This window comes from Branchiostoma lanceolatum, chromosome 1, assembly GCF_035083965.1.
Source record: "Branchiostoma lanceolatum isolate klBraLanc5 chromosome 1, klBraLanc5.hap2, whole genome shotgun sequence".
Classification (NCBI taxonomy): domain Eukaryota; kingdom Metazoa; phylum Chordata; class Leptocardii; order Amphioxiformes; family Branchiostomatidae; genus Branchiostoma; species Branchiostoma lanceolatum.
This window is the reverse complement of record NC_089722.1, coordinates 15,533,785-15,561,091: the sequence shown is the minus strand read 5'-3', so window position 1 is coordinate 15,561,091 and position 27,307 is coordinate 15,533,785. Positions and strand designations below refer to the sequence as shown.

The window sequence follows — 27,307 nt, the reverse complement described above, 5'->3', positions numbered from 1 at the left end:
GCACTGTCATCAGTCGCACTGATCCCTGGGAAGGCTGGTGATCAGGAGACTACAAACAGCGGTGTCGAAAAAAAATACAGTTTCTAACAATATTTTCTCCGATTTCCAGTCCAATTACGACTTCATTTCCTCCGCACTAAGTCCTTGATACTACCGTGGAGGCTAATGTGAGGAAACACTGTGTCTGCGTGGCTTATGAGATCATCCGAGGCTGATTTTATGCGACGGAATCAGGGGTGGTTTTTCAGGAGGCTGGACAGGTGGTGGGGGGAGAGCGCGAGAAGAACAGGGTACTCCTCCTCCAGGGCAAGCGGTACACAGGACCAGGTTTCCCCGCCACAGACTCGTTTGGAACGCCTTTAACATCTTCACGAGCTTGCCTGGCCTGGTGTAACACCAGAGGCTAGGCAGGCGACCACCGGTGGTTCAATGAGGGCATGAAAGGCCGTGACTACTGCGTCGTTCCGACCGTGGACCCCCCAGGCTCAGCCTCCGCTTCACCCCTTTCCCCCTCCTCCCCCGCTGCTGTACCCAAGAAGAAGATGCCGCAGAGAAAGTGGGAAGTTCACCCCGGCCGTAACAAGTTCCACTGTAACGGCCGGATCATGATGGCCCGGCAGACAGGCATCTTCTATTTCACCGTGGCGCTCATTGTGGTCACCTGTGGACTGTTCTTTGGATTTGAGTAAGTATTCACACCTGTAGTGTTACAGTGCCACACCTGTTCCTCTTGGTGTCAGTTACTTATGAAATGAAAGTGGTGAAAGATTGATAGTATTATGTATAGACCTTTCATTCAATATTGTCAGCAAATTTATTTGGGATTTCAGTGATTTTTAAACCCACCTTGAACGAAATTTTAGTATACCTGGATCATGTTTTAAGTACCTGTAACGTAATATGAATCTGTGTCGTGTGTGTAATAAAGTAGTCTTGTGTAAGGTGTACAACAGGACATTGTATACTTAGCTTGACAGCTGATCAAAATAAAGCAACATGAGACCTACCACCCCCCATGGTTGATCAATGTTCACTGACAAATTGCAATTTACATGTTTTCCTCACCTTGTGTGGTCATACGTCAATCCCAATTTTTGCTGATTCATGATCCAGTAAGACACTTTTGTTTGTTCTTCTGCTGAAAACAGACAGTACATATTTGACAGTAGTCTAGTGCCAGCTGATAGGAAATTCTCACCTTCTATTAATCATGAAGTAGTGCCTTTAAATTCTAATTTTCACTTGCACTCCACAATTGTTGGGAGTTGTTTCAACCTTTTGTCATTTTGTTTGACAAGAGCCACACCTTGAGCTAGTTACTTTAAATGCATTTTTAAGTTCGCGAGGTTTTTATTTCGTGCTAAGGCGAAATGGGGTGTTCGTCTCAAGTTTGCGGCAGCGCTGTAGTCACATACTGCTACAGTATTGGACAAAAATGTTCACGGTGATTTTAAGTTTGCGGTGAAACGGCCGGGAAAACCTCAAGCATAAAACCACTGCAAACATTTCTGCATTTACAGTATTGTAAGGAACAGTCTGTGAGTTAATTTAGTCCTCACACACTGGCTCTAATTAGTTATGCCAACACGTGTGTTTTCAGTGCCACACTGCCCACAGCCTTTAAATTTGCCCAGAATACAAATAATTCCAGAGTTTACGTAACTCGGTTTTGTCCTCCTGCATTCTAACCTTTGACCCAGTGTCGTGCAACACGTGAGAATTCGTCATGTACTTCCTGACAGTTAAACAAATATGAGGTATAGTTTGACGCTGTCTAAGAGAAACAGATTTTCAATTTAAAAATCAGAGTTTTCAATTCAAATTTCCAAGCCCCAAAAAGGAATTAAGGAAATTTATATGATTGCATTCATTCCTTTTGGATCATGTGAGCTTCAATTTTAAGTATGTTTGGAATGAGTTAAGTACAGTGCAAACTATGCTTTTGCATTCCTGACATTGGATGGATAGATTGGTGTGTATTTCTTCATGTTGACTCTTGACCCTGCCAACGTTACGGCTTTGATTTATGCTCTAATTTACAACTTACATAAGTAGCTTGCGTAGTCCAGTGGTTAGCGATCTTGCCTCTGGAACTAGATGCCCCAGGTTCGATCCCGGCTGTGTCACTCACCCGACATGCACAATACCGGAAATGGTCGCAGACTCGCAGTTCTTAGGACGGGACGTTAAGCCGTTGTCCACTGTTCTTTGTGCTTGTCGAAAAGAGCTAGAGCCGTAGAGGAATTTCCCCGGTACAATGAACCTGTAAATACTGTATATAGCGCCTGTCTTCTGTCACGACCAGTGGAAGATGAGCTCATCTGTTCATTGAGTTCATTTTACCTAAACTGGTTCAGGATCACTTTCCTTTCCACATGTTGCTGCTGTATAATAGATATTAAGTGAAGCTTAGGTACATTCTAATAGACTAAGTACCATCCTCTGTAGTTTACTGCTCGCTCATTTCTTTCGTTTGCTAACCACCATGAGAAAAGAATGAACCAGCAGGAAACTAGAGTATGGTACCCAGTCTATCAGACATTCTGATGGAAACTACTACGAAAGGTATATCCTGACCATAGGAATTGTTCTGTGTGGAACTTGATACCACCAGGGCTTGAAATTTTCTGAAATAGATGCACTGCCCTGGTGAATCTAACCTAAAAAATTAGGCGCACAGAAGGAGTATTGGGTGCACAACATAAAATAAAGACAGTACTTGCTTTGGTCGAGCTCCTGCTCAAAGTAATACATCAAAGCACAACAAAGGTTATTGCTGTTTCTGATATAGTGTACTTGAAAAAAGTTAAATTTCAATAACATTTTGTATACTTAGGTGTGCTGTAGCACCTTTATGATTTTATCCTATAGCCTTCCAAAATATCTAGGTGCACCCACAATGTAAAATTAGGTGCACAGCTGCAATTTTGGGTTCACAAAATTGCACATGCACCCAGTATTTTGAACCTGACCATGCTCCATTCGGATATTATTTTCTCTCACATAACATGTACACTGTACTAATGAACGGACAGGTTTGCCTAGCTCACAAATGAGCTCAAATGATGGTGCAACCTGGCTGCACAAGTATGCTTACAGTAGCATCAACAAAGTGAGAAGTGTACATGTAGGCAAGTAATCTCATTTGTTATAATTATATGATTTGTAGGTAGCTCTGTTATGGACATTTTTCTGAATAAAGACAGATGATTGCTCTAATGTCATATTAGTTTGGTGAGGAGTGATACTTAGTTGTAGTCTCTTGCTCTGTTGATAACGATCTTGCAGCAAGAAGAGACATTATTTTTGTAATAAATCATTACACATTTACAGCTTTTATCTAACCAGTGTTCCTTATAATTATGGGATACTGTAATTCACTTTATCTTCACGGTAGCAAAATTTCACAGTGTAAGAAAAATTGGACACTTTCACTGAACTTTAACTTCACGGTGGCAGCAAGCTAAGTGATTTGCAAAACAGATGTGTGAAGGAATGAATAATTGTAACAGGTTTTTCATGGTGATGGTGATGATAAGTTCATGGTACAGAGGTGACCATGAAAACGGTGAACATAAAGTTACAGTGAAAGAAACAAGAGTTACAGTATACAAAATCTTTTCAAAATTTAGTCGATCTTCATTAACTATTAAGCCGCTGTATGTGCACTAAGAAGACATACAGTGACACCTTCACCCTTCTTGGGAGAATATAGTGTGTTTTTCTTTTAATATGGCATCAATTGCAAATAGCTAAGTGCATCTATCTGGCTCATTGTAGCTTTGGATTTAGTTAGTGTTTTGGTAGTTATCTGTTGTAAAGAGGCATCCTTTCACGTTAGTACTGATTAAAGTACACAACGATGTTCATAACTCTTAATTACACTCACGTGTAACCTAACTGTTGACCTAGTTACTTTGCAATATGTATGATAATCAACGTTTGTGGGGACTTACAGGCATTTGCTTCTAGGAAACGAAAATTCACCAAATTCACTGAATTGAAATTTGAAGGAATCCCTGAGTCATAATCCCATAAAATCCAACCAAGTCTTTGCTGTTAAAACTGCTGTGAATATTGTTTGTTTCAAAATTATAATCTCCAAGCAGATCCAACGGTTGCAAAGACTGTATCCAACTGGCAGAAGAAATTTTTATTGCACTTCCTCTACCAGTTGGATACGGTCTTTGCAACCATCGGATCTGCTTGGAGGTTATCAAAATTATATCATAACTGTCTGTGGTACATGAGCTGTTTGCTGTACTTACACATGATAACCAGTAGGCTTTTAGCCTAATGCAGTTAACCCAGCACAAAACTACTTCCTGGATGATAGCTGGTTTGACTTGATTTTGAAAGGATTGTGCATGTGCACTACACAGCACAAATTGGTAGTGAGTGGCATGGCTATTTTGCTGTTGGTATGGGTTACCCCTGGTTTAAACTGATTACCCAGCAACATGATAGCACCCAGGAGATTGTATGGTACGAAGATTGCAATGGAAGAATGGTAGGACAAATGAATGACATACAAATGTACACATAACTAAGGTTTGAATACAGTATGAATAATATTATTGGTTGTACTGTGAGGACATGAAATAAACAATTACTGTAGTCGTGACTACTAGTACCTGTCGTGACTACCCAACAAGTGATTTAATGATACTATGTGTTACTTCAAGCTAGCAGTTGATATCTATAGATATATAGATGTATCCTTTTTTGTAGGAGTTCTTTGTCCATGACATCAGTTACATTCTTTTTGAAATCATACTGAAAAGTAAAGAAGCCATAGAAACAATAATTGTATTAATCTTGTAAGTATAATGAGGCCGTGGGGAGGGGGGTCTCTGATTGAAGTTAGGCCACAGGGAGACATAGCTAAGCTAACATCTGAAATTTGATATCTGGGAGTGTTCCATCTGTATACAGCATTGTTATACCTTTGTATTTTAGACATGCTTTTATTCATGAATATACACATATTGTAACTGCTCCTTTTCCAGGTCATTTGCTTGATAGCTGACTGAATGGCTGATCAGTTGCTTAATAGGTTGGAGAAAATATGTCATAAGATATAAATTATAATTCAATGTCACCATTCATTATGATGCAGATAACCTAAATATGCTATATGATAACTTGATGTCCAGGAAATTTGCTGCACTACGTGAAATATTACCAAGATATGGTAATGCAAATTCGTATCAGATGACATGTTTGATGGCTACGAGAGAAGTTGAATGCTGATTGTCAATGTCCGATCACGCATCATCATCATATAATGTTAGATTCGGCGACCTCAATCTTTCTAATATGCAAAACGTGTCCTACTTTCCGGAATGATGGATCAAATGAAGCGCGACGAGGAAGAAATGCATGGCAAATAACTGTTACCCGCACAGGCATGTCAACGACACGCAGGATTTATTGCGGGTGGGGTACAGCTCAATTTGGTGATTGACTACCTCCATGTCCTGTCATTACGAAAGCAAGGAACCGTGAACCACTGCAACATATTAGCAGGCCAGTTGCCCGGACGCCCCCAAACGCAGCCTGCATACTGTTTAGTAGCTTCGATTAACGTTACAGAATGGCAGGTGGCAAGTGCTAAAATGGATCTAAAAGAGTTGAATATTTACGAAGATTTATTAGCTCAAGTTCCAGTTGTGCTTGGCAGGCTAGAGCATGCTAGTACGTCAATGGTGATTTAGTATGAATAAACATTAGGTTACAAGCTAGTGATGAATAGAGAGATGAACTGTGGGGTTTGATCAAATTTCCGCACTTACTGCCTTTAGGTTTGCAGTGGTTTGATTTCACAGTAAGGAGAAAATGGAATGTTCGCTGAGGTTTTAAGTGTGCGATAGCGCTATCGTCGCATACATGTACTGTACAGTAATGGAAATAAATTTTTTTAGGTGGTATTAAGTGTACAGTGACGCGGTCACTGGGAAAACCCCAAACGTAAAATCCAAACCACTGGGTATATTTCCAGAATTACAATATCTCTCCTAGACCCATCCTCCTGAATATCACGCTCTCCCAGTGATGTATTATCACCTAGACAGGCTGTCGAAAGCAATTTCCTACCCAGTAGTATCTATCTCCTCAGGTCATGGCAAGTATATCCATAGACTAACCATAACAGATGTTTTCCCTCAGAATCATTATAAAGTTGTCAAATTATCCATTATTCATTGCAGAGCACACATCTAGGCTAGACATGGTTGTTATGTGTAATTTAAAAGTACTGCTGCGCACTAAGTAATTCTGCAAATTAGGAGGAACATTTATGTGCTTGCAGCTTTCAAATGGTGTCTTAAGTGAATACATTGTTAGATAGTATAGAGAAATATTTGAATACTGACAGGTTGAAGTTTGTCTTTGTTTGGATAGAAATAAGAAATATTATTTGGTGGTGATACAAGAAAATTTGCCTTCTAGACTTGGCCTTCATCATATATCATGCATTTCAAAGCAAATACAAGAAAACCTTCTGCTTTCACTGAAAGTTTCTGAGAGTATTTCAGAAGTCCTTGTGTACAGCGTATGCTTTATTGCTGAAGGTCAGCTGTAGAACATGTAACTTGATTTGGTCTGGTTCCTCATTATGGTATGGTTGCTGTATTTCAAACTCCTTGAAAGGAACTGAGAATAGTGATATAAGATGACTTGGAAAGTTAAATACGTTTGTTATTCCAGGAACCTGTATAGAGAGTATAATTCACGTTTGAAGGTTGATCATAAGAATGTCCAACTTGATTTTGGCTAGCTCTGCATCCACGGCTGAAGTGAATAAGTGAACTTGACAGTGGTATGTTGAGGTCAAGACCTTGAGGAAATGTGGCTCATTTATGGAGGTCTGTGTCCAAGGTCAAATTGTTTGCTGTAGTATTATACTGTAGTAGCACGTCTCCAGCTTTTCCACTCAGTCTTTCATACTGTCTGTTAGCAACAGATTGTCAGGGTCAGTCATATTGTATGTAAATAGTAGATAAGCCTGCGAGAATGGTGTCAAGGTTTACCAAAATATACAGAGCACTTGTGTTGGCACACATGGTCACAGCTGTTAGTGTTACAGTTAATGAGACAGCTAGAAGGACCAAATGTCATTGTTTGCTATCAATAAGGATATTGTCTTCTAACCTGTCTGTGTTGAAGTGTTCAACTCGATTTTACAGTGGTGCTAATCATCCTTATATACTTTAAGGTAGTACATAGTCAAAACTGCCCAGGGGGAGCGAGAAAATCTGGATAAATGATTAAAATCTGTTTTCGCAGGATTCGTTGTGCTTGTGTCAATGGGAAAAATTATCCAAGGGACACCACCAAAAATGGTCACATTGACCAGGTGGTCCTTAGGCCACACCAATTCACTTTCTTGGTTAACAGATTTTTTGGTAAAATTTTAGCACGAGGACATCATTAAAACAGAATGCTGGGGTGAAAACTTGCACCTGGCTCTGTTCACTCCCTGAAATTGTGTACACTAAAGTACAAACTTTCCTCTGAGATTCTGTTTTCAAGTTGATTTTCTAATCTAGCATTTTTTTTAAATTCCATCAACCAAGAAATTAAATTGGTGTGACCTTATGTAGAGATGGTGTTTTTACTTTTATAATAAAACTTTCTTGTTGTGTTTTCCCTCCAGTTGTCCGTATCTAGCTGTCAACCTGACCCCAGCCATACCAGTGATCGGCATCGTGCTGTTTGTGTTCACCATGTCCACCCTGCTGCGGACCAGCTTCAGCGACCCAGGGGTCATACCCCGCGCCACGCCCGACGAAGCCGCCGACATCGAGAGACAAATAGGTCAGTGGTTACGTTGATGAAGGTTAGACTTATACATCCAGGTAAGGCCATGTTGATTTGATTATATGGATGACATCTGCGCTCGCATCAATTTTCGTCTGTTTCTGGCCATAACTGTAAGTCTAAAAAGCAGCTACAAAATGATAAAATACAGACGAAGCCACTTAATTGCACCTCGGATAAACGCACCTTCCATTTAATTGCACCGAATCCCAATATCCAAAACCGGTTCCCATTCACTGCATTGTTAGTGACTCCGCATATCTGCACCGCGCATGGTCACCAATGCCGGATAACTGCAAAAATCCTCGACAAGTTAACTGAAAAGGTGCGCTAAAATCGGCAAACGCGGTACAAATGAGCCGATACCTGCCAGTGTAAAGGCGCAATACCGCCAATATGTTTTAAACTGTTTTGAGTAACAAAAGAAGGCGGTCTCCATTGACAGTTACGTTGATAGGAATCGTATGGGAGGTCCCGGGCGGGTCATCCGTAATCGGTAACAGTCTAGATCCAGTTTTATATAGTAACTGTCAACTTGCATAGGTCAGTAGTTATAACCTTGTAGAGCTTTTTCGTATCTCAGTATTGTGATGATATTATCACAGTTTTACAATTTCCATCTGCTGTTCTAATATTAAATCCCATACTTGATTTCTCATCAGTGTTGTCTTCTGTATCTGCTATCTTAATTCCAACCCATTTTTCTTGATTTCTCGTCAGTGTCATCTGCTACTTAGATACGTTTTCTTAATTGGTAGTAATGCTATCCTTCAGTATGGACTGACAACAACATCATGATTAGCTGCCTAGATTACAGAAAAGCAGGCTGATGATCTTGATAATCCTTACTGCACAAAACGAATTTGAAAGCTATTACTGTTACCCATTTAGATAACAACCTAATGCCTTGTGGAACACATAGATGGGGGAAAAGAAGATGAAAAAGAAAGGCTGACAGTCTGAAAAGGTTTTATGAAATCATAGGTTTCTATGGTGTTTTTGGCTTGTAAAGAAGTATCTGTATCTATATATCCGGCATAACTGCCCTTTGGCGTAACACAACAACATCAAAAGTGCCATCCAAAGGAAAGAGGGCTACTAAGAAAAGCTTTTAGAAGCATGCATGATGCACTATCAGCTCAAGTACTCTTCCTTTGAACTGTAAAAAGCTTGCATTTGTCTGAAATCTGGTAATGTTTGTATGCGAGCGTCGGCTGTAAGCAGAGAGGAAGAGGTAACGTTGTCATGTGAGGCGGCCAGAGAAAAACAGCCGGGGGACATGACAAAATTCTCCTTCCTCAAGATCACTGCAACATCCTGTTTTATGTTTAATTTGTTGCTTCTCCGAATAGCCTGTCCTGTTTTTCCCATTTTGAAAAAAAAAATTGGGTCACTATTCCCATTCACAACAAGATTGGCAACATAAAAAGATGTTGCCATGGCGACGGTGGTCTCTGTTAACGTTTTCGTTTTTAACCCACATGCAAATAAGGACCTCGCATAATGCGGCATATATCATATCAGTCGATCACCTTCTCTACCAAAATAACACAAGTTGTCCAATGTATGAAAATCTTGTTTTCAAAAAAAAAGATATCGTACCATTTCCTCATAAATTATGTAAATGAGGCCCTCTATGCAACATCTGTGTCTAATAGTAGCCACATTTACTAAACTTCCAAATGGTGCAAAAATGAAATCCCCATCATTTACCACTATGGATTTATAGTATTTTGTCATTGATTATGCAAATTAAGAGTCAAATTGCATAATTGATATCTATCGATGTTTATCTCTTTCTCAGTTACATATGCCATGTGTTTGAGAGTCCTATAATAGAATGCAGCTGATTTATCAACTGTCCTCATTAATTATGCAAATCAGATATTGATTTGCATAATTGGCATATGATTATGTAAATCATTACTTAAGCTATCTACACACCAAAAATTATGATGATCCGTCATCCCCTTCTTGCGTTATTCTCTTTCAAATCTTGAGTCAAAATCAGCTCCTGCAGTTCCAAAAAAAGCCGCTAGGGGGTTCAAATTTACAGGACATATTTTCCTTACATAGAGCTATCCACCACTTAAAAATCATGACTATAGCATGTTCAGAAGACGAGATTTGAAAAGCGAAAGTTCCCCTGCAGTACCATAGAAAGTTGCTAGGGGGCCCAAAATCCAATCATTACAAGGTCTCCCACAGATCTACCCACCTACGAAATATGAAGACAATACATCCAGGCATTCTTGAGTAATCGTCCCATGGACTTTCACATTCCTGTACAATTCCTAGAATTCTTGCAATCTGCACACAATATAGTAAAAATTTGGCTCGCCCCTGAGGCGTCGCCAAAAATCTAACTCCCAATTTTACTGTTCTGTTCAGTTGTAAAACTCAATAGCCACCAAAATAGATTTATTAAAACTTTTTCTCAATCAATCCATATATTACATGGTAAAAGGTAATTTTGTTACTAACTGTACTGTACTAGATCAAAGAAAGGGGTGCAAATTGCATAAAATGAGCCATACAAAGCTGAAATTTGAATAATCCTCTTATTCTTTATGTTGTAAACCCTTATCTTCACCCGGACTATTTGCTAAAACTGTTTTTTTTTTTCGCCCTGTTGCTCCAATTTTTTTCTTCAAAAATCCGAGAAGCAACAAATTAGATTGGTGTTGCCAAAAGTAATCATGCCTTGCTACAGTACATGCATACTGTAAAATTGTAGCTCAGTCCATCTACCATTTGCATTGATAAATTACTCTTTCCATGCTTTTTATACCGAATGAAAGTCGTGTTAGACTATCCATTCATCTTCTTTACACAAAGCTACAGTACTGCGTAAATATATTTGCGGTGACATCCAGGCAGAGCTTTGAGGAAAATCCCATATGCGATCCTTGAATTATTGGATGAAATCTAATCCATGAATAAATAGGTTGCATGTCTGGAAATGCCGCCTTTGGGTGTCTTGTCATCGGGTGTCTTGTCATCGGCTATGATCACAGAGCAGACGTTGTTATATTTCTGTAACACTTCGAAATCTGATTTCTTCTCTTGATGCAAGAAAGCACCTTTGAGCAATTTTCAGTAAATTGTAACATGCATTTTGTTAGAGTCCATTCCAAGTCACCGCACGGATGTTTTTTTTCTTTGTTTAGAATTAATTTGAACGGTTTGCAAGTATTTCTAATACATAGTTTATACTTTGTTAACATTTCGAACTTGGTTTTAACTTTGTAAATAATTCTCTTCAATCCAAAAACATTCGAAACATTTCTAAAGCTAATTACGATATTTAGAAATGATTACAAATAAAGACCTCGCGGGAAAATCTTTTTTTCGAATTTTTTACAAGCGGTTAACGAGCTGTGAAAATCAGTAATCCGCACTGGCCGATTGCACCCCAAAATAGAACGGTTGGACAAGAGCACCCCGTGGCGATCCTAATCAGACTCTTCGCGACCGGCAGTAGTGTAAACTGACACCCCCAACTTGCGTCTGGGAAGTCTGCCCCGACGACAGACTGGGTGCCGTAAAAACAATAGGTATATAGTGTTAAAAAATTCCATGAAATTTACACGCACGACTTATCAAAAACCTGTTATGTTTGGTTGAAATACTCCGGTTAGTTTGTGAAAGTAACAATAGAGAAAACGTACGGCCTGAGTGTGAACTTCCGGGTCGCGAGGCCGGCGTATTTTCTACGATAGATGTATTACGTGGGACCGCGCATGTTTTGTTAAAGTAAACAACAGAGAAGCTGCTTTTTTTGCGACCCGCCAAACATTAGCAGGTGCCCTAGCGGCGCTGCGGGAACGCTCAGTATTCTGTATAAAGAGCAGCGAGCGGCTAGTTTCGGACGTTTTTTGTTTACGTGCTGGCATAATTTGACATGTACGATCACGCATGTTATTCAAGCCTACCCCGGCCATCTAAATATGGTAAATTTATGCGAACGCCATGCGCAATTTTCAAAAGAGCCAGTGACAGCGCCGGACTGGCGGACGGTTGCTATGAACTGGCGGTTGCTAACATGATGATGGACGGCGGCAGCCTCTGTTCTCTGTTGAGGGCGTGATCAACGTGTTGTTTTTCCACAAGCCGCCAGAACTTGCCGTGGGAAAGTTTCTTCTGGATGATAAATTAGCGATATTTGTGCGAACTGTTGCAGAATTTTAATGCCGTGATACAACTAGTAACCGTAGGATTTTTTGACCATATTCGATGCTTTTTCTTCACACAACGGATTGAATATTTGAAACAAGATGTGGATATCGTTCGTGGCCAGGATTGAACGCTAGTTGGCGGGACTTACGGTGCTGGCGTAGCTTCCATGTCACTTCAACAATCTTCGTCGATTTCAGCGGTGATTTATCTGTACTCTTGGAAAGATGTTGAAAATACCTAGGACGCTATACTGAGGGTATATAGTTTCGCAGTCCGTGACATTTAACGGTGGCAAGGTTTGAACAAGAGTAGAGTAGAGTAGATCCTTTCGGCCAGGTAGGAAGGTTTATTCATTCTAAATAAACTTAACATCAACTAGTTTGCGTACATTTTAAATCTTACAGTTCATAAATCTTATTGTAAACTTATGTTACGGTGCCCAAGTGCCGGTGAATCTTTTCGGGGTTTCTTGGGCTCTGGGATCGCCTGGGTCCCGAACCATCCCTGCGCCATAGTATGACCCCGGGCGCCGGGCGTACGATGACTTGTAGTGCAGTACGGAACGTATCTATTTTTCATGTTATTGTTAATATCAATAATTAATACACGAACGAAACACAGTCGTTTATTGAAGTTCAAATTTATTTCTTTGCGTCAACAGTCTTATCTAAACGTTTTATGGATGGATCGGTGTTACTGTTTCCCGGCCTGTTTCCCTGTCTTCCGCAAGGTTGCTTTGGAACACTCGCGACGGAAAGTTGGAACATTACCGAACTCAAGAGATATCTCAAGACTGCTGCGTGGTCGGATAAAATTGTCACAAAATGAAGTCAAAATTTTCAGGACCATTTTCCGCGCATTTCTTGGGACGATGCAGGCAACATGTGGCCCGGCAGGGAGTCGGGCGACACGGGCCCGCAGTAACACAAAAAGGCACGCAGATGTCGACAGCTCTGGTCCGGTGCGCAAGGGCTAACGATCTCACGCTGCGCGGTCTAAAAATATACTGAAGCCGCGTGTGCATGTGGCGCGGGGATTAGCGCCCAGCAATAAACATTTCGAATTTCTTCGAAAGCCGTTTTATGGTTCGAAAATATTGCAAATAAAGACCGCTTTCGACAACAGGTTTCAATTTTTTTGTTAAACTACAGAACTATTTCGAATTAATGTCCCTGCGTTCTTGACACTTTTTCGAACAGAATATCAAAATTGTTAATAGTTTATAACAATTCTGAAATAATCCGAATCTATTGCAAATGTAGTTTAAAAATCCGTGCGGTGACTTGGAATGGACTCTAGCATGTACTTTTGTCAACATTTTGAAGGTCCGTATCCAAACCTAGACTAGTTCCAACTTTTGATCTGAAAGATAATTATGCACGAGTACTTTGCATTTTGAAAGATGTGTCCGTTTTGTTTATCTCTATTCTCATCATGTACTCTGTACTGCCTCTTGTCAAGAACAATCTAAATGGAACCCATATCTATCTCTAGCAATAATCATGTCCCGTAAACAACTCTGACTGTGGTGAATACTGAGTATGGATATCTTAATTGCCTTCCAATGAAGTTTACCGTAAAATTCCTAATTACTTACGCACCCCTCCTAACGTATGCACCCCCAATTTGGGGATGATTGCGGGCCAGACTCAGTGAGTTGAAACGTTTAGAGGAAAAACCTAACGTACGCACCCCCTCTCCAGCATTTCGGTGGATAGTTAGAGGTTGACATCCTTCCGATGATGTTACTGACTTAAAGGGTTACTGAGAAAATGTTTCTGGGTAGAAAATGTCAAACAATTTAGATATATGTATTATTTATTCTGTATTACTGATCGATTGTGTGGTAGCATGAAGATGTACCGTATTCTCAAGCTGATACGCAATTTTTACAAGGAAGAATCCCTCCTAACGTACGCACCCCGACTTTGGTGTCGGCCTGGAGCACCTGCTTGCAACTGGAAAAGTTTTAATAATAAAAGTGTGTACGTAAATAGGGATTTTATGGAATCTTCACCTGGTTCCATTCCCCAATACCTGTGTAAGTACTGTAACATTATAATACATTTGTACTTTACCTAGTACATTTGTACAATGCTTATGGATGATACAAAAAGTAGGCCAGACCAACTAAAGGACATGTTCTAAATTATAGATTATATTTATTATAAGCATGTAAATCCTATGGAGGATGCATAAATGTCACACAAATACAAGTACTGTGCAGATTGGCAGAGGTATGCAGTCCCTGAACTCTGGTTACATGTACATCAGTATGTACAGCTACCAGTGGGTTGTCCTTGCCAAGTTTGTGATGGATTTTCCCTGTGTCAAGGGATTGATCATTCAACATCTTGGAGATGGATGCATATGGTTCGAGTTATTGTACTGTAGGGTTATGCAGCGCATTTTGTATAATAACTGTCATCAGTATGATGTAAAAAGTATTTAACGTTCCCAATACAGCATAGACATTTGAAAGGTGTATGATATATAGTTAAAGCATCACTGTAACATTTCAAAGACAACCTTCTTTTTTGTATGACATGGCTATGTTTGTTTTTAAATCACCTGTGATACAGTTGTACATGTAAATGCATTCCTTTCTTCTGGAACCATCTGAATAAATACCAGGATTTGTTCATTTTAAAGGGCATTCACCCTTGTAAACCTAAAGTTTGATGGTCCATTCATGTACAAGAGCAATTTGTATACAGTAGCCTGGAGAGAAGATAGTGATTTTGACTTGGGGATAGGTTCAACTCCCCTGTTGTAGCTGGCACATTCTCAACTGGAACATCCCTTCTCAGGTTTATAAAGAAAACAGACCATCAATCATATCTGTTACAGCATGCCCACAGGTAACCTTGTGTGAATAATGATACTTTTAGTTGCTGTAATGGAGCCTTCCCGGAATTTGTACATAAAAATGATCCGTCAGCAGCTTAGTGTTTTATGGTAGGAGCTATCTAAATCATCCATTCAGCAACGTTGTATTTTGCTAACAGCATATATATACTATTAGTCAGCAGGGAGAGACCGAGATGCATCATAAATTTCATGACCAGTAAATTTGCCTTTCTAAGGTGGAAAGATACAGTTTATCTACACTGATAAGTTATATAATGTCATACATGTGCCGGGATAATGTTCTACATATATATGGGTGTGATATTTGGGGTTATCACATGTACGCGGGATTCTACTTTTATCATACACCTGCTTCCTTCGAATAATTCAAACTGCTGTCGAAAATATGAATTTCAGATTCGGGTTGGTTACATTTTTTTGTTTGTGGGCACCAAATATTATCAACTTCTACGCATTTCGCATTGAAATTTCTGTGTTTTTGGGGGGGATGAGCATGCCATAAATAAAATGCAATGCAGTGTATTCCGCATCACCCTCAGTCCCAGCCCGACCATGGTTGGGCTGGAACTCTGGTGATACAGAATGCACCCTGTTGTATCTTATATGTATATACAGTTGTATATGATTAATGATTGACATGAAATATTGTCAGGAGTTGTTTGTGATGTTCATTTGAAGTGATGAAGTGGTTTTGATATATCAGTAATACTAACGGCTTAATGTGGGAACACACTTGTGAGCATTAGTGGGATGCATGTACTGTAAATGCAGAAATGTTTGCGGTGGTTTTATGTTTGCGGTTTTCACGGTTAACTCTTCTGTGCGAACATAAAATCACTGCAAACTTTTTGCCCACCTACATGTATGACTGTAGCGCTACTATTGTTTCAAACCTGAACTTAAAACCACCGCGAACAGGTGCCGAACACTCAATTTTCTCCCTACCGCGAAATAAAAACCACGCGAACTTAGATACATTTACAGTAATAGATATGCATGGTGCACCTTACGATCCTGGGATAAGCCCAGCCAAGCTTCAACTTGCTCTCAGATGGAACATGTAATTTTCAGCATCGCAGCAACAGCTATTTCAAGATTGACCTACAGTAACAGATGCTCTTTAAACCCAAATCTATTCAAGTCATGTTTGAGCAGAATGTCTTAAAAAGCCTGGCTATCCCTTGTGTCCCATCTTCTCCGCTTCGGATGAGTCAATGTGAAATTGGATGGGTATTTAGGTACTTATCCATATTTTACAAGCTTACCCAACGATCTAAATTGTACAAGGTGAAAATGCCTATACAGTCAAACCTGTATTAGCGGTCACCTTTGCATAGCGGCCACCTGCCCATAGTGGTCACTTTTTGTCGGTCCCTTGGATTTTTCCCATTGACATAAGCATTAAGAATTAGGCTATAGCGGTCACCTGTCCAACGCGGTCGCGGCCACACGATTTTCGGTCCCGCGGGTCTGGAAACACTGCCGATAACGGTCACGGCGCATGGTCGCCGCAAGATTCGGGAGCCTTCTTTCAAATCCCCGCGGAAAAAAATGTCATTATAGCTGCAGTGTTACCCATGAAAATGTTGTACATGGTTTTATTTTGCTCCTGGTGTTGGTTTTGAATTTCCAAAACCGCTAAGACGCCAGAAATTTGCAGACAAAAAGAGCCTGTTGGTGCGCGGTCCTAGCGGGACGCTTTGCTTACTTGGGTTACTTCACTAGTAGTACCATGGGGGAGCAGTTTGTTAAAAAAAAGACAGACGCCTTTTATCCTCTAAAAAAAGGTTATAAAGCCATCCATTCTTTGCATACTCTGTTCTCTTTATTCAAAGAACTTCTTTGACGAAATAAGTTTACAATTTGTACTATCTGATGTAGAGTAAAATCATGACTCACAAATGCAGCTGCACCCACATTACAGTAGACTATCCCATGACCCTATGACCTCAAGCGCCATCTTGCAGCTGTTGTTTTTCCTCCCGGCAAGGAATCCGACCCAAACAGGCTGATTTTACCGTGAAAGTCCGCAATTATTTGCTGATAAATGATGTCGCCCCGCAATTGAAAATGACACGGTTGTCTTTGGCAACATTTTGGTCGCATGTGCTCCGGATTGGGGGCGGATCGATGGATCGACTTGGACTTAAATTTGCTTGTGGAAAAATCCGGACCTACCGAAAGCAGTCATCTTGAGCCGATGGTCGTCTTGTGGAAGTGGTCGGTAGACCAAGTTTGACTGTACATGTATGTGAATAAATGTTTCTCAGTGGGTACAGAAAACATGTGCCACTTATTGCTCGTAATCAATCAACCGTTTCTATAGAGCGGCCACCTGTCCATAGCGGTCGATTTTGGCCAGTCCCTTGAGTGACCGCTATAGGCAGGTTTGACTGTACTGCAATAATCCTGCAGCAACCAAAATGTCAAACATTTCAATAATGTTCATATTAGCACTCAAAAGAACATTAATTCTTATGTCTCTAATTGTAGTTCACAATAATTGGGTACTGTAAATGCATTTAAGTTTGCGTGGTTTTATTTCGTGCTAGGGCGAAAATGGAGTGTTCGCGGTGGTTTTGAGTTTGCGGCAGCGCTATAGTCACATACTGCTACAGTATCAAAAAAGTGAAACAGTCGCTGCGAAAACCGCGAACATAAAACTACCGCAAAAGTTTCTGCATTTACAGTATACTCCAACCATTCAAGGACTGGTTGTGAATTTTTTTTACAAAAATCGTGTTCTAATTGTTGACCTTGCGTATGATTTTTCGTATTTTACAGAGGTACCAAACGGCCAACCGTCACCGTCTTACAGACCGCCGCCCAGGCAGAAGGAGGTGGTGGTGAACGGGCAGACCATCAAGCTGAAGTACTGCTTCACGTGTAAGATATTCCGCCCACCGCGGGCCTCGCACTGCTCCATCTGCGACAACTGTGTGGGTAAGTGGGATTTTCCTGGGACTGTAAGTAGTAACCCCAGGGCTAGTCTTTATGACTTGATGTAGGACATTGGAGTAATCTCAGAGAGAGGGGACTAACATCCTTTGATGGTTAGCTGATGTGTGACAGTCGGGCATTGGGACTTGCTCCGGGCACATTGCACACCAAACGTGCTTACTGCCGAGCCCGAAAATTTATTACAAAGTTGTTATCATACAGATAGAAGAACACTGCTTTCAGCCATGCATGCTTGCATTTTGTTCAGTGAGGATGTGTCAGTCAAGTTTTATTTTGGTAAGGTCACAAATCTTTTTGGTGTCTAGGCAAGCTAGAGTTGTTGGGTTTACCCTTTTTAGCTAAGGTTCGACTCCTCTTTATGTAACTGTACCTACTTGTCTCCTTTTCTCCATAATTTGAGACCAGCATGTACTAGTAATTAGCCTCCCTTTGCCAACATGAAAAGAACTGTGTGGGCTGTGGATACGTGGGATAGAATAAACAATAGACATCATTTGCTTTCTCACAAAAGCAAAATCACCCTTAAGAATTCTACTCCACGCATTCAATGACGCATCTTTTTTTTCTCTTCCCATTTCAGAGCGATTCGACCACCACTGTCCGTGGGTGGGAAACTGCGTCGGAAAGCGGAATTACCGATACTTCTACATGTTCATCCTCTCGTTGGCGCTGCTTTGCGTGTTCCTCTTTGCCTGTGTCATCACCCACATCATCATGCGTGAGTTGACATCTGCATATTCTACAAAGATTATCCCTACATTACCCTCTAGCAGGTGGGCTTAAGTTTGGCTCTCTGTAAATCTGCCATTGGCTACATGCCAGAGAGCAAATGTCAGCGCTTTCTGGAAAAGACTCATACATATGTAACCTGTGTTAATGACTCCATTGTAAAGATTACTGTAAAGGTTAAGGTAAAGCAGGCATCCTCAATTGAGGTGAAGCATGATGCTTTTTCAAGTAGCTATTGGTAGTGCAATGCGGCTTCACTACGGCTTGCGTTTTACTCTGAACGCATTTAAGTTCGTGGTTTTTATTTCGCGCTAAGACAAAAATCGGATGTTCGTGGTGGTTTTAAGTTTGCGGCACCGCTGTAGTCACATATTGCTACAGTATTGGACAAAAATGTGTGCGGTGGTTTTAAGCTTGCGGTGAAACGGTCACCGCGAAAACCGCAAACATAAAACCATGACGAATATTTCTGCATTTATGGTAGTTTGATTATATATGATTGTGGTAAATTTTAATCTGTAATCAAATTAATTGGATTAGAATATAAAAAAACGTGCTTTATGAAGGTGTTCTTTGTCCCACAGGTTCCCAAAAGGCTAATTTCCTGAAGGCAATGCAGCAGTCTCCAGCTAGATATCCTTTCACTGTGCTTGAATCTTTAACATATGAATGAACTTTTGAGGGTTACTGTGATCATTTCTTTATAAAAGTGGCATCGTGTGGCGTAATCAGTAGGGTGTTTGAACCAAGAGGTCCCGGGTTGGAAACCACTGGTATGCCCCGATGTTGTGCCCTTGGGAAAGGCACTTTACACAAATTTCCTCACTCCACCCAGGTGTGAATGGGTACCTGACTTGGGTTGGGGAAGGTCGTATTGAGGTCACCTGCTGGCGCCGAATGGCAGCCACCCAGACCCTTGTGACAGTTCCACAAAGTGCAAGTGTAGAGCACTATGTGTGATTGTAAACCCTGCAGCAATTAAGCACTGGCTGCCATTGCACGGGTAATTTCGGACCAATAAACCATTAGTATTAAAATATTGCCTTAGACTCCAAATTTCCAAACTATATCACGCGTAAAGACATGTGTAGTGGTCATTCTGCATGTCTACAAACACCTCCGCCGAGTTGTGTTTTATTCCTTGACCCCCTGCACTGTCCTGGAGGCTGTGGTGTGTTTTTTCTCTGTTTGGTCCATCCTGGGGCTGGCTGGATTCCACACCTACTTAACTACATCCAACCAGACCACTAATGAAGATGTGAGTATACAAACAGAAAAGTCATTTTAGCATAAAGGATACCTACTTTTATCAATGTATTGAAACAAGCAGTGGTCTGCGTGGCACAACGGTTTGAGCATTGGACTCAGAACCAATAGGTCCAGGGTTCAATACTCACCATGCCCCGACGTTGTGCCCTTGGGAAAGGCAACCTTCCCTGGCGGTGGAGTGACGCCCGCCGAGTCACATGGGCTAATCTGTCAAAATGTGTGCCAAAAACACACTACAGATTTGGTGTGCCAAAGTGCCAACATCTGCACATTGAAATCCACCAAGAACTGTAAAATATTTTTACATTTTTTTAACAGGCCACAATCTTTTGTAAATGTGTGACAATTAAAACAAGTAAAAGTTTGTAGTTTGTTTTCGACATGTTTTTTAAAAATGATTTAGCAGCTCTTCTTGTTGTACTCTTGTGTGAAGTCATGTTTTCTGTGGAACATTATAAGATGATAATTCTTGCTTTGTTCTCCATTTCAGATAAAAGGCTCGTGGTCCTCAAAAAGGGGACGAGATAATTATAATCCTTACAGCCAAGGAGGGATTGTGAAAAATTGTTTTGCTGTCTTGTGTGGTCCCACCACACCAAGGTAGGGGCACTAGACGTTTTGATATCGATCCATTATCTATATATCAGCGTCTTTGTTCAGTAATAAGCTCACATGAAATTTGTCGCTTGTAAGATTAGTAACATTAATCATGTTTCCTGGGGAAATAAGGCGGTATTGTCCTGTTTTATCAATTTCACTATTCAATGACTTGTGTTAAGCAGTGTCTCAAGTGTGTAAGTCTTCAGTGCCCTCTTCAAATGATAAGGCCAAATGATAAGGCCTGTTGTGTTTCCGGTAACGGTACTAAAAAAATTATGGTGGGTATCATTACCTAGGGATTCTTTTTTTGCTAGGGTCGGTCAGGTAACCAGAAAGTCCTGGGCTGTCTTCAGGACCCTCACTCCGGGTCGGAAATTTACGTGTTGGGCCGGAAAAAAATATCACCCTTTCTGTCCCAAATTCTTAACTTTATGACCTGAAATTGATAAAAATTTATCTTTGTAAGCTTAAAATGACAAATTTAACAACGAAAGTTCAAAACATCTGTTCCCATGCAAACATTGAGTGGGAAGGAAAAAATTTCAAAGCTGGAGACAGCCTTGCCGGAAACACAACATTTTTGTTCCTTGGGCCTAATGGCAACTACATTTTTACACAACTGTGAGCTGTGACTGTCAGGATGAAAAGGAAAGCATTAGGAGTAAAACTGTGTGTACCATTTGGTACAGCCCTCAGCCTCTGTTTTCAAGAAAATGTTTCAATTTAGCATTATTTGTTTCCAACACCAATCCTTACACCTTAACACTAATCTCTCTAGTTCCCTTTGACTTTCAAAATCCGATATTCGGGCCCTAATATTGCTTGAACACTAATCTGGTTGCTTCCCCCCAGCCTGCTGGACAGACGAGGGCTTGTGGAGCCGGACCCCACCCCCCAGCAGTACACCATGCAGATGAACGGCACGGGGGTCAGGCTGGGGAACTACGGGGCCATCCCCACCCAGACCACAACTGTACAGCCCCCTGCACAGCCACAGCAGGTACGGTCAGCTCATGCACATACAGATATCCCTAGTGGGGAATATACCATGGATGGCAAGGGAGCTATAAAGCTGCTCTAATGCCCTTCACTACTCTAGGATGGCGTTTCTGGTGCTTCCAGTGTATTCTCTGCCATCAGCTAATAGCTGTTCATGTAAAACGTTCTTCCTGTTGTTAGCATTCCTCTGCACGACGTGCAGTTGTTTCCCAAGTCTGCACTTCCTAAATTCTCCCTCTAAATGGCAGATCTAACAGGAGAGTGCAACGTTTATGATCATGTTGTTATAAAGAGTAGAATCAGTTTGCATTGTTGTAACAAAATATAATTCAACCTTATAAGCGTTGGTGAAGAAAGAATGGTATAAGTGTTTAAACTAAAAGAGACATAAATCATGCTTGTAACCAGTGTTCTAGCCAGCCTGAAATTTTTACCTGTCATCTCAGTTATGTTTGACGGAACATCCAGTCGATTTCCAAAGGCACGACAATGCTAGGGGGTCAGGGGGCATGCTCCCCTAGGAAAATTTTGAAATCTCAACCCTCTGAAATGCTATTTTCTGCATTTTGAGGGGCAAACTTTGCTGGTAGATTAAGCTTACATTGTAGTTTGATGACAACTCTTTTCCTGAAAAATAGCAGTTTCAGCTTTATTTTGGGAGGGGGGGTTACGGGTTGGGCAATATTTTTGTCCGTCATGAGCGACAAAAATCCGTCAAATGACGGGCGCTGGCTAGAACACTGCTTGTAACAATCAGTTTTCCTGTAGTAGTTGAGACTGCACAAATTTTAGATTAGAATTCGCATGTAGTCATCTAGAACTGATTGTAATAAAAAAAATTTGGTATGGAAAGGGTAGAATTGACGTAACATGTTTGTTTCACCAGGAGACTTCTGACACAAGTCCAAATGAAGAAATACCCTCCAGTTGATCCCAAGTCCATGTATGTGCCTACTTTGTTTGGCTGAACGGGGGAACATCTCAAAAGTTCATGTTGTGATCCTTTTTAGTGAAAAGAAATTATTAACCAGGGCAAAATCTTTCTGATTTGGCTTCAGGGGGAAGAAGGGGACCAGACGGAAAGTCGAATTTGGTTTACGGAAGATATGAAAGAGAAGGCTTGATGACTTTTGAGATGTTCCCTTGTGTGGTAAGAGCAGGACTGTAAATGAAAACCCTATCAATCTCCAGCGCTCCTGGACTTGTTCTCCGCAGAATTCTGGCACATTTTCTGTCCTGTCTACTGCTACTGTTTTTACTTACCCATGCTTTTCCAGCTAACCCCTGTGGCATCACTGTCAACATCCACTCACTCTATACCTTCAACAATACTACTTTACGGAACCAAAAAATCAGAGACAGCAAGTTTGTAGGAGTTGTTTTGTTGTTTGCTGTTGGTTTCCTGAGTAATGCTAAAGGTAGTTATTGAAAGTTGTGAATTTTACGGCCTTGTGTTTGGCACCGGTGTTGAATTTGTTTTGTGTTTCCCGCTCAGGATCTTGACGACAATCACCAAAAGCCCGCCAGTAAGACAACAGAATCACCCGAGACAGCCAAGAGCAACAACACCACGGACAGCGGATACAGCGGTTACCAAGGTAACACGGCCACCACGCCCAACGAAACTGCCTCTACGCCTGGCGCCCTCCCGCCTATCAATGGCGCAGAGTCGGTTGCGTCCATCGTGTCTAGCCCTGCCATTTTACCGACCCTCGCCCCTCCTCCCGCTGGCGCAAATCCTCCCGTTACGCCAGTACAAAGCACCTCCCCGCCGCCACGGTCTGTCTCAGAGGGAGACGCTCTCGGAGACGACTACAACAAGGGAATGTCCAACTTTGGGTCAATTTGATTGAATTTGGTTGTCAAAATTGTAAATAGTCTAGGGGAATATCTGTCTATAAGAATGATTAATGTAATAAATATTGTTTCCCTGTGTGAATCATGACAGAGGGAAGCCCTTGATGTTTATGTAAATGGAAAAAGTTTTTATAGCAAAGTAGGCAGAAATGGCGTGGTCTTTGTTTTAAGTTGTAACAAATATTAACAATAGTGACTGCACAAAGGTACATGTAAAACTGTGATATTTTGTCATCAAAGACAATGACTGTAAGAAAAGTGTCTGACTGTGTCAAATGTGTGCATTTGATGTAAGCCCTCTGGTATCTAAAGGGATTCTCGTTTCAAGAAGTTTTTTTACAGTTGTATTGAAGACACTAACATCATCTAAGAGTAACTACAGTTGTTTGTTCTGGATGTGGAAAAATCAGTTGTGTACATTCAACTCCTATTTTGAAAAACTGTAGTTGTACACGTATTTGTGTACGAAGGGTTTTGTTGAAAACCACACATTTCTGTGTTTGCTTTTAAAAGGGCTTCTGATGGCACAAAACCAAGTGTAAGAGAGAATGTTTGTGTGCATTTGTGCTAAATCTAAAGACAGCTGTACACTTAGCAATTGAACTGTGAGTACCACTAGCCTGTAGTTTGTTGTCATCTTCAACAAATCCATTAAACGTACTTGAGTGATTGTAGATAGTCCTTAGTGTTGTATTATGAACAGTTCTTAAGTCCAAAGGACCATGTCTATAGGCTAATATTTCTCAGGAATCCTTTTGGTTGTGGTTTAATCCTTAATTCCTTTTTTGACGAGATTGTATGAAACAAGAGTACAACATGTTCTGACTACGTTCAAGAACGATAACAGTAGTAGTACATGTATTTCAATTAGCATGCACGTACGCATATGCTCGAAAAAAAGGACATACTTTTTAAAAAGCTGTAAAAGGAAAATATTGTAATATCTTGCAATTACATGTTATCAAAATGATTAAGCACTATATGCTTCTGAAAAGTATTTTTTGCAAACCATGGTTTGCAAACCATGGTCGCAGTCAAAATTGTATTACCTTGCGACAAAAACCTTAAGTCAGGAACAATGATTTTTTCATTGGTGAGATGTTCAATAAAAGGATAAGGGTGTTTGATATTTGGTGCAAAGGCGTACTTGTAGATTAATTGAATAATACAATCATTGTTGTTGAATATGTTCAGAAAAGGTTCTTCTTTCGTTTCCTACAATCAGGAAGAACCTGTATGTCAACCTTAAAGTTGCTACAGAAGAATGGTGGTACTTTGATGTAAATATTGAATCTAAACCCTAAACCCTTCTTCTGTTGTATATTGTGCTTAAAGAGAGAGGGCAATTGGCAGAATTGTTTCTCCTGGTGGTAGTACTTTGAACTTTGCTGGCACATCACTACACTTGGCAAACATACATACACTTGAGCTCTCTGTGACAAAAGTAGACTTTAAATGCAGAAATGTTCGTTGGGATTTAATTTCGTGGTAGGGAGAAAATGGAGTGTTCGCGGTGGTTTTGAGTTCACATTTGAAACAACAGTAGCGCTACAGTCACATAATCGAAAGGATATTTCGTGGTAAAGAGTGCACTGCAAAAACTGTGAACATTTCTGCATTTACAGTATTGTTGGCATGCTGTCACAGTTGTTCTGGGTTAGGAAAAAGCATTTGGAACTTGTGGAACCCATTTTCATGCCGAGAAAATCTTAGCAAGGCAAGAGCCTGTAGAACTTCTACTCACTGCCAAGATATGATTCTCTTCTTCTTGTGATATTTAAGACAAGTCAATCTCTTAAAGGCACCCAGAGCCTTTTATGAGGCCTGAAATTCGATTTTCTTTATTCAAGTTTCAAGCCTCATTAAATGCTCCGGATGCCTTTAACAGAAGAAATCTACTAATCTTTTCCATTTGTAGAGATTGAATTGTTTTTAAATATTCTTTACCTGGATGTCTAACCTTCTTCGACAACATTCTTTTTTGGACGTTGTCTAACACTACTACATTGCTTCTAATCCCTCGGACTTTACCAAGTGTCATTGTTGATAAACTCTGAGGAAAGACTAATCAAAATCACACAATCTGTTCTTTAGAATCATGCAGATGTACATAAATAACAAGATGTACAGAAATGACGACTTAAAAATGTGTACAATAATGATTTAACATTGATTGGTGTATACTGTGTAAAGTCTGTTATGTCACCATATTTGTAATTGCCTTAATGGGATAGATAACCAGAAGTAATTTATACAGGATACTCCTCTTTCAAGTTCTAATTGAAAGGTAATATTGTCTGAATGAAAGTGTCATACCGGTGCAATTAACAGTTGTGGAAGTGCAGTTAGGTAATGCAGATATAAGCAGAAAATGTGCACTTCACAAAGAAAACGGCAATCCCCCCCTCCTTAATTTTTCGTCTGAAGAGCTGAAATGAAATACAGATACAAGCTTTAATGTAACAATGTGTGTGTTCCATAACATATGTGAAGACTGATATTTTTTACTGGTGCAAGCATTTCTGTATTACATATGGCTAGGCTAGAAATTTTATATCTAACACCAAAAAAATCCCTTAAAGAACATTATGCATACTGGACCCTTGAATGGATGTCATGTCCAGCTTTGGGACAAGTTTGCAGTTGTTTTCTTGGCCACTGTTTGAAGACCATTTCTTAGTATGAAGAAAAGAACTATGTGGAAATATACTCCTCCAGTGTGCAGGGAGGTACATAGCTTGACGTCTTATAGTCTTCAAATTTCTGACTGGTCTTTGAGGATCCCCCCTCCCTCCCTATCTTTGTAGGAGACTCTAGTACCTTGCTTCTACATTTTGAGTATTTCCATCCACGTGCACAGAAATGCTTTTTTGTAAGGTTTCAAATTTCAGAAGTTTTTTTTATGTAGCTTTAGTATTACCCCCAGCCCAGCATGTTTAAACTTTTATGAAGTTCCCTGCTGAGTATCTATAATGGTTTACCATGACAAATCTATCACTTCATTCCTCTAATAATACTTCCCTCTAGTTCACAGCCAAAACCGCTATTTGTTATTGATCTCCAAGCAGATGGTTGGAGGCCTGTGTGTCAAAAAAGGATTCAACATCTAGCCTCCGGAGTGACCGCTGGCTAAAAAAAATCGCGTGGTTAGCAAGCGATTTTTTTGAGCCAGCGACCACTACGGAGGCTGGTACTCAGGCTATCCTACATCTACTTGGAGGTTTGTTTTGCTAAAACATGTTAAACTTTTGTAAGCCATGGTATAGTATTTTACTGCTGTGTTGTCTGACTAACTTGTGCCTTTTGCCAAACTGTGTAAATAGAGACCACCCAGACCCTGTGTATAAAATCTCATTGGCAAAAAATCAAAGTTTAAAATGGGCACAATATCTGTTGTGACATGAGACAGCGTGTGTATACGTGAACTTGTTGTCAATAATACCAGCTGCTCAGTTGTAAAGACCCAGTTAAAGAACATGTAACAATGTATAATTGGAAAATATCGGAAGCATAGAAACATATTCAGATACTGTATATGAGTGTGCGGACATAGAATTAATGTGAGCTGAAATATTGTACATCTTGTCAGTGTTACCGTATGCTCCGGACTAGTAGTAACTGGCTTTTCGGAATCAGTAGAGTTCTACACATTGCTTTTTTTATACAGCTGCAGCATTCTAGTTTGTGTTGGTTTTGTAAATGTTGTATGCAGCGTTTCTCTTTTGATTTATTGATGTAAATCTGTGATAATAAACCGGAGCTTAACGCTTTAACTGACTGTGTTTATTAATTCCATTAAGTAAGGATGAAGAGGGGGGCGTTTTACTGACAGTAAGGCCATGTTGATTTAATCATATGGATGACATCCGCGCGCATCAATTTTTCGTCCGATTCTATAAAATAAAAGTTTTCTACCACTGTAAGTTGTGCAAAGCAGCTACAAAATATAGCCTGGGTGCCATCCAATTTCTACCGGGGCTCCTACATTCGCTACCCTAAAAGAATAGCGAATGTAGGAGCC

At 40.4% G+C, this 27,307-nt stretch overlaps 1 protein-coding gene across 3 annotated transcripts; it reads left to right on the top strand.

Moving 5' to 3' along the window:
- Positions 1-4: 4 nt before the first annotated feature.
- LOC136437140 (palmitoyltransferase ZDHHC14-like) lies at positions 5-27,059 on the top strand. Of its 3 annotated transcripts, none has more exons than XM_066431629.1 (10): positions 5-685; positions 7,658-7,818; positions 17,656-17,814; positions 18,413-18,550; positions 19,146-19,194; positions 19,717-19,819; positions 20,321-20,430; positions 21,283-21,430; positions 22,488-22,579; positions 22,925-23,038. In XM_066431629.1, exons 1-9 carry the CDS (start codon positions 438-440, stop codon positions 22,551-22,553), a joined length of 1,182 nt encoding a protein of 393 aa, XP_066287726.1. In that variant the 5' UTR covers positions 5-437; the 3' UTR covers positions 22,554-22,579; positions 22,925-23,038. The 3 variants fall into 3 exon arrangements, with proteins under 3 accessions (XP_066287726.1, XP_066287734.1, XP_066287720.1); XM_066431637.1 differs by lacking the exon at positions 22,488-22,579 and adding an exon at positions 22,316-22,372 and having other exon boundaries at positions 6-685; positions 22,925-23,040; XM_066431623.1 differs by lacking the exon at positions 22,488-22,579 and having other exon boundaries at positions 6-685; positions 22,925-27,059.
- The last annotated feature ends 248 nt before the right edge of the window (positions 27,060-27,307 follow it).